Source organism: Ananas comosus, unplaced genomic scaffold, assembly GCF_001540865.1.
Source record: "Ananas comosus cultivar F153 unplaced genomic scaffold, ASM154086v1, whole genome shotgun sequence".
NCBI lineage: Eukaryota > Viridiplantae > Streptophyta > Magnoliopsida > Poales > Bromeliaceae > Ananas > Ananas comosus.
In genome coordinates, this window is record NW_017893448.1 from 1,094 (window position 1) to 9,608 (window position 8,515).

Genomic DNA, 8,515 nt, shown 5'->3' on the forward strand with positions numbered 1-8,515 from the left:
AAAAAAAATAATAAAGAATACGTGACAGCTATATATGTAAGTCTCTATTGTGGATAAAATTGATCACAACCATCACATTTAATTTTTAGTGCTCAAATGCTTAACAATATTTTTTAATTACAAAACCAAATTTGAGAACTAAATGGTCCTCTCATACTGCTGATGTATTATTTATTACTTCTTGATTATTTCTTAATAATTTGCAAATTATTATATAAATATTACCTAACTAACTGGCTCGTCTTGTAAATATTCTACTATCGAAGGTTTCGACAATAAAAAAAAAATCCAAAGTTCAAAACAATTTGGACTAAAATGATATGTAATCAAACTTCAGAGGCTAAAAATTTAATTCAGCGCTTGTTACTATGAAATTCCATATTCAAATATGTTCAGATACACAAACTTTAGCCATTTTACAAAACAGTCCCTTGAACTTTTAATTTTTGCAATCACATACCCTTTATAATTTTATCGAAAGTTCCAACGCACTCATACTCTTTTGAATACGTTATACATTACTTATCTTTAGAAGCCTAATTAACATATTTTATGCAATTTATATTACTGCAAATTCATAATAAACTTAAATTTTATACTGAAAAAACTGTAANTTTTAATTTATTGTTCGTTGGCCAGCTCGTGAGCCAGCTCGTGTTCGACTCGTTAATTAACGAGCCGAACACGAGCTGAATTTTTTGGCTCGATATTTTAACGAGCCAGCTCATGTTTGGCTCGTTTAATAAACGAGCCGAACACGAGCCAACCCCAGCTCGCTCATGTTTGGTTCGTTTACACCCCTAATTCCATATTCAAATGTGTTTCAGATACATAAACTTTAGCCCTTTTACAAAACAGTCCCTTGAACTTTCAATTTTCTCCATCATATACCTTTTATAATTTTATGGAAAGTTCCACTGCGCTCGTACCCTTTTGAATACATTACTTACCTTTACAAACCTAATTAGCATATTTTATGTAATTCATATTGCTGCAAATTCATAATTAACTTAAATTTTATACTGAAAAAATCGTAAAGTGACTTAAATCAACAAATTGAAAGATCGCATACTAAATCAAAATTTTGATAAGTTAGGTATTCAAAATTTAAATGGGATATAGTTCAGGTAAGTTTTATAATTTTTTATCTTTATTTTGCTTTTATGAAAATAATTTAAAAGTTGAATATGATACTTCGTGTTTTAAACATTTTTTCACAATATTTCTTATACACACTTCTTGATCGACCAAATGATAAAATGCCCCGAACAAATTATTTTTACACCCAACAAGGTTTGTACGTTAAATGTATTCGTGAGTTTCGAAAATACTATTATAAAATAAAAAAAAGCTCAAAACAGCAAGTCCACTACGTACGTACTCACCAATATGGGAAACTTCTATAAAGCACCCTATAGTATAGCATATTTGTAACTCACTACCGCATATATAGTTTGTATAATGTAGCATTAATTCTTTTCCTTAAGATGGTATTAAAAAGGTGGCAGAACTTTGCATTTTACCACACTATAGTTTACTATTAAAAGCAAGTCCCCGTGGGAACAAAAATTAAAACAACCCACAAATAGGGTGCTGCTTAATTTTAGAACTATAGCATGAAACAAAAAATATTCTACACTAGAGGGGACCATATATTTTTAGGTTTGCCCTCTTAAATATTCAAAAAACTTGAAATACTATGTAATTTATTTCTCATAATTAATGCTATTATTACAACAAAATACTCAACAGAAGTGAAATACTAAAAAAGCCATGCAACCGCCTTGCATTAATAATGAAGATGCTACTCTTCCAACCACTTCATATCCGATGCCTTTGTCTTAATTTACGCAAAGTTACTTTAGTTACAGTACAAAGCTTGTCACATACAATATCAATCATAGAGAAATAAGCCTTCCTCCAAGCATTATTGAGCAACAAAACACCATAAAAGACTGCAAAACCAAATAGATATCCCAGTACAACACTAAAGTATATCCATAGCCACTCAAACTTTTCTTTAGGCTCTTTATTATCCATATAATTTATTTCATTTGCGGAACAATTTCTCGCACTTGGTGGCCCACAGAGATACGGATTGCCGATGTAAATGGATGGATCCTCGAGGGTCTGCAACTGATTTCCTGTTGGAATTACTCCCGAGAGATTATTATACGACAAATTTAAGTGGCTAAGAAAAGTCAGTGCCGAAAGACTTTGAGGAATATCACCGGAAAGCTTATTCATTGCAAGGTCTAGAGATTCCAGTGATTGCATTTCACCGATTTTTTCTGGAATATGTCCAATCAAATTATTTCTAGATAAATTTAAATATTGTAGTGTCTGTAGATCAGTAATCTCATCCGGGATCTCTCCACTTAGATTGTTGGCCGAAAGGTCTATGCTCTCAACTAGATAGAGTATCTTCAAAATCGTAAGTTCTTGTCCCTTAACATCCATGGACAGACTAATAATATAACCTTTGAAACTCATATTATCAATTCTATCTATTCTTCCTTCTTTCAAAGCCCTCCAACTGAAATTGCCAAAGGATCGTGGTATTTGCCCTGATAGTTTATTGCTAGAAAGATCCAAAATTTGGAGATAGCCAAGTTGTGCTAATTGCTGTGGAATACTACCAGAAAACATATTTGAGCGTAAATCGAGAATTGTCAGATGAGTTAAACTTTCTCCGATCCATAATGGTATTGCTCCAAAAAACTTATTATATCCAAGATCAAGGATAACTAAACCCTTGCAATTTTGCAAAGAAGGAAATTCTCCAGTTAAGCCATTACTACTAAATTTCAATAGAGAAACATATTTTGATGAGCAAATGGAGACAGAGATCCCCCCAAGAAGATTATTCTTTGACATGTCTATAATAGTAAGATACTCTTGTGACTTCCCAATACATTCAGGAATTTCTCCAGACAAGTTGTTGTTTGATAAATCAAGAACTTCCAAAAAAGTTGACTCGCATAGAGCAGATGGTATACTACCACCAATGTCATTATTTGACAAGAATAAGGAATGCAACTGTGGCAATACAACATTTGGAACTACTCCAGTGAAAAAATTATCGGAGAGATCAATCATTTCAATATTATGTGGCAGAGATGGTAGCTGGCCTTCAAATTGGTTTGAGCTCAAATTCAAGTACCATAGCACGGTAGAGCCCATAAATACAACGTTCGGAAGTACTCCAGTGAAAAAATTATTGGAGAGATCGATGAATTGAAGATTACGTGGTAAAGATGGTAGTGGACCTTCAAATTGATTTGAGCTCAATCTCAAGTCCCTTAGCATGGTAGAGCCCAGTAATAATGGCAATCTCCCTTTGATTTGGTTTTCGGAAAGATCTAAATAATAAATAAAATTTGACATATTCCAAAACCAGCTGGGAGGTGTATCCGCAATTATGTTTTTCGATAAATCCAGCCATTTAATTTGCGACTGACTCTTGAGCCATACTGGAAAATTGGGACCCAATTGGCAGGAGGCTAGTAAAATATATTTAAGTTGAAAAGAAGGAACCCAATCGTCACAAACTCGCATAGTAAGAGAGTTGAATGAAAGGTCTAAGTATTGTATTTTTCTTAGGTAAGAAAGTTCGATATCAGATACGACACCATCCAATGAATTATTATATAGATCTAGAGATATTAAATTAGGAAGTTTCCAAACTCCTGCAGGAATTGAACAAGTGAACAAGTTTGATCGGAGATATATGTCTGTTAGACTATCCATTTGTTCAAGCCATCCTGATAAATTCCCCCTTAAGTTATTGCCGACGAGATACAAAGACTGTAAATTGTTGCGCACACATCGTGGTAGCATCTCTACCCATTTCATGATTTCCCCGCCAAAGCCGATACTTGACAAATCTAATGAAGTCAAGTTGCATAAATATCTTAATGCTCTTGTTTCATTCCTTTAAAATAATTATCTCCTAAGTAGAGCACATCAAGACCGCTCAAACGTAGAAACTCATCAGAAATAACACCATGAAACTCATTAGAGCTTAAGTCAAGATAAGTGATGCTTGTAAGATTCCCAAGCCATGTGGGTAAGGTGGAGTTTACGAAGTTAGCTCCAAGATCAAGCACATCGAGAGCTGTAAGGTTGAAATGTGACAGAGATGTAGAAATGCCAGGAAGTGAACAGTCAGCAAAATGTAGCACTTTCAATGAAGGAAGCATATTTACAGCATGCAACCAACCTGTAGAAGTACTCATATTCACACCGCTCAAATCAAGATATTTTAAGGAAGATAAACGAGTTAGCCACAAAATGTCATCTACTCTAAGAGTGATGTCGGAAAAAGTGGAGTCAAAACTTAAATCAAGATAGCGAAGTTTTGAGAGATTTCCAATTTGAGAGGGTATTGTTCCACCGAAATTTAAATAAGAGAGGTTGAGATATCTCAAGTTTTTGAATGAACCCAAGTATGGTGGGATGCTGTTTTCGCTGAAATTGTTCATGCTGAGATCTAAGTGCTCTAAATTGCTTAAAAGAAGTAAAGATGGATTGATCTCACCGCTCAAACATGGGCATTCCTCGACGAATATATCATACGAATTTCTGTTTCTGAGGTTGAGTTTCACAATATGGCCTGTGGTATTGCTGCAGACGACTCCCCTCCATTTACAGCAATCTTCGCCTTCCCACGAAGACAAGAAATTCTGAGGATCGACCATGCCGGACTTAAATGTGAGGAGTGCGTTCCTCTCTACCTCCATGCAACCACTCGCCACAACAACGTCGATGGTTAAAATCCACAGCAAGGAGGAAAGAATAAGAGTAGCCATGAGATAGGTTGCGGACATGCACATTTAAACTAATATTAGAGTATTTATAGAGAAGGGTGGGGCACAAACTTTGGAATTTGGATATCCTTGAACCCCATTTGAGGCTTACTTAGAATGTAATTAATTTGGTCCAATCCCTTGAAAGTTTGCTTTATGGGTGTGTTTAGTTCGCCCCCTTTTTCACCATGTAATCGGAATCGGAATAGACGAATATATTTGTCCATATTTGGTATGCGGGATTAAATTTCACTTTTTTAAGTTTATTTGTTAATTAAAATATAAGTTTAAGAGTAAGCATTACATTTATAAATTTAAATTTTAATTTGAACTTAAATTAAAAATTAAGACTCAATCAAGCATTTTGAATCTAATTTATAAATTTGAATTTAAGTTTAATTTAAAGTCTAAAATTTTATTCAAATTTTATTTAAAATTTAAATTAAATTTACGGATTCAATTGAAATTTAAATTATGATTTTAATTTTGAATTTGATTACTTTTATATTTTGAATTATCAATTCAATTTCAAAGTTTATTTTTTAATAAAAAAAATATATTTAAAATTTGATATTATTTTTAAATTTTGACCTAAATTTTTAATATTTAATTTTTAGTTTGAATTTAAGCTAATATATTATAAAGATAAAANCATATATAGTTCATGATTGATGATAAATCTAGTTAAAATATTAAATATATGATTAATACAGTAAAATTTAATTAGTAAGTAATAATTATAAATTCAAGTGAAAACTACAAACCTCTCTAAACCATTGAGCATTTTGAGATTCATACCTAAGGTTTTAAAATTTTGATTTTATTATCTAACTCCATATTTTTGATGATTTCAAGAAAAAAAAGAAAGAATACTATAATTGAGTACTCTACAGTAAAAGAGGATTAGAGAATATTCCCAAAAACTAAGAATATTCTGTTATACTATAAAAATTCTCAGCAGAACAAATCAAAGTTACTATTAGATTTAGTATAAATTTAAATTACATACATTTTAAAATTAGATAGCTTAAATAAAAATGTCCAAAGTTTAAGTCTTTTTAAGGAAGGGTCAATGATGGAAATTTGTACGACCAACGAATAATGATTCCAGTTTTTCTTTCTCCCATTAAAATCATGATAGGGATTCATATGACCTAAAAAAAATCTTAAAGTGCCTTTAAAAAAATTTAAAAATGGCAAAATTACACTTTTTGTTTCTCAAATTATGATGTGCGTGGCATTTTGGTTCTCAAAATTTAATTTAATATAGTTTCTGGCTCAAACTCTATAAATTAATAAAATCAAGCCCCACCGCCTAATTTAACGGACTAAATATTGACGTATCGCCAATATGAAAGTTATATGGTATCTTAATTATTGTTCTATCATTAATCACAACACCGTCACGTTAATTATACATTAGCAATACATTATTAATATTTCATCAATTAAATTGGGCTATAGGACTAAATTACAACAACTTAGAGAGTTTGAATGAGAAATTGGAATTAATTAAAGTTTAATAACAAAACTCTAACGCCTTAAAGTTTGAGGACCAAAAATACAATTTAGCATTTTTTAGGGCACTTTCTGAAGACTATTTTCCTGGTCATATGAATCCCTATCATGATTTTAATAGGAGAAAGAAAAAAACCCTAGAAATATTGTTTGTTGGTCATACAAATTCCTATCATTGAGTCTTCCTTAAAAGGACAGGTATTTAAGGGATGAAAACAGATCAGATACGGTCAGATATTCAACGAAACTGTATCTGCATTTTTTTTTATTTTTTAATATGAGCTCGGATGTGTATATATTTCAAATGCTAAATTTTTCTTATTATTTGGATATGATCAAATATTTCATAGGATTCGAATATGGATCTGATTTGCGTTCGGGTATTATTTTAATCAGAATCAGCACATTATTATTGTTTGGTTTAGAAAAATTTAATTGTCCAAAAATATTATTTAAAATAGAATTCACAATTTAAAATATAAAATTAGATTACACACTCAAAAATAGAAATTTTAAAATTTGAATTTTAATTCATTAATTGTATTTGAAATTTAATTCGCAATTTAAGTGTAATTTTGTTAGTTCAAATTTGAATTCAAAATGATGCATTTAATTCACAATTTAAATAATCTCAAAATTAAAATTTTAAAAAACTAAATTTTAATTATAGGTTAAAACCAAAAATTAAAACTATACCTAAATTTAAAAATCAAACTTATAATTATATTTAGAAACAAACTACACCCCTGACCTGTGGAGCTAGTCCCATACCATGTAAATTGTGAACTACATCACACTCTTTGTTATTCACCTACAAAATTTAATTATTAATAGTATTCTAGCCTAGTTCTAATAAAAAATATACATATTAATTGTTCATTATTCATATTTGTATTCAATTTTTTGGATATCCGAACAATTTTAAATTCTTTGAAACTATATCAGCATTCGTATTCGACTTGATCCGAATATTATTAAATATGTATGTGATAAGGCCGGATATTATCTCATCCATTTTCGACGCTAGAGATGCAAACGGAGCAGATCTAGAGGCAGAAAGAGTCCCCACGTCCCGCTCTACTTCTTGTCAAGTCGAGGTCGATTTGAAGCGGTTTAACTTTAATCCTATTTTGGCGCCCACATACCGTTCCATTCGGGGCGAATCAGGACGGAAACGAACTTTTGGTGGATTTTACTTTTCACTTGTCTATTGGTCTTTTTTGATCCCGCAAATTCCAACACGAGGCAAGACGAAAGAGTATACTCCACTACTAGTCCCAAAAGAGACAAAAGAAGAAAGGATATATTGCACTACTAGTCCTTCAATTTTTAAATTCGACTTTCAGAACTCTGAACTTTCAACGATATTTCATTTTCAATTCTGAACTTTCAGCAATGTTTTATTTCAGATCTCTTTCTCAGAATAAAACTTATTGGTTGTACCAATAGGCAATAGGCATCATAGACACGGACACGGACACGAAGTATGAAACACAGCACTACTTGGGCACCATGACTAAACAGCTCCAAAAAATTAAAACACAGACACGAGATAGACACCACTATTATTAATATAATAATATATATTTATTATATAGAAAATATTAACTTTGTTAAAATATTATTATATTTCTGAATAAAAGTTAATAAAATTCTCATTAATATTTGAGAAAAAAAATTCTCCTTTATACATAATTTATTTATATTGTCCACAAAAATTTATATGCATTCATCAAAACGCCAAAATATCCCTAAACTTCCAATAACATTTTGGTTTAGGTCTCCTACTAGAATAAAATTTTTTGTTTGTACCTGCTTCATCTATGGCTATGTTTGTTTCGTCAAAAGTAGAGAAATATCCATTTTCACTGCTTCGTTTACTGCTACTTCACCTTCTGTCGAAACTCAAACTCTCCAAAAATAGCATAATTACTTCGTCCCACCTCAAGCCTAAGTTAATTACGAAAAACAAAAAGAGTAAGAAAAGGAATAAAAAAATATTAATTTAACTCTCACACCTCTAACATATATGTCAGTAACTTCCTGCTATAGGAATAACCAAAATGGGAGAACTCCAGTTACACAACTATACAATTAAACACCAGAAAAAAATAATAACATTTTTTACCGGAACTATAATTCATCCGTAAGTTTACCTAAATCTGAACTTCACTTTTGGTGAAACAAGG

The 8,515-nt window shown here is 31.3% G+C and overlaps 1 protein-coding gene across 1 annotated transcript; it reads right to left on the reverse strand.

The window, feature by feature from the left end:
- Positions 1-1,809: 1,809 nt before the first annotated feature.
- On the reverse strand, positions 1,810-4,811 carry LOC109706082 (leucine-rich repeat receptor protein kinase MSP1-like). The gene is made up of 2 exons (XM_020226888.1): positions 3,974-4,811; positions 1,810-3,887 (listed from the first exon to the last, which is right to left on the reverse strand). Exons 1-2 carry the CDS (start codon positions 4,809-4,811, stop codon positions 1,822-1,824), a joined length of 2,904 nt encoding a protein of 967 aa, XP_020082477.1. The 3' UTR covers positions 1,810-1,821.
- Between the last annotated feature and the right edge of the window lie 3,704 nt (positions 4,812-8,515).

Coding starts and splice junctions, on each gene's coding strand:
- LOC109706082 (XM_020226888.1), bottom strand. CDS start 4,811: ATGGCTACTCTTATTCTTTCCTCCTTGCTGTGGATTTTAACCATCGAC. Junction 3,888..3,973: donor TGAGTTTCTACGTTTGAGCG/GTCTTGATGTGC, acceptor TGACTTCATTAG/ATTTGTCAAGTATCGGCTTT.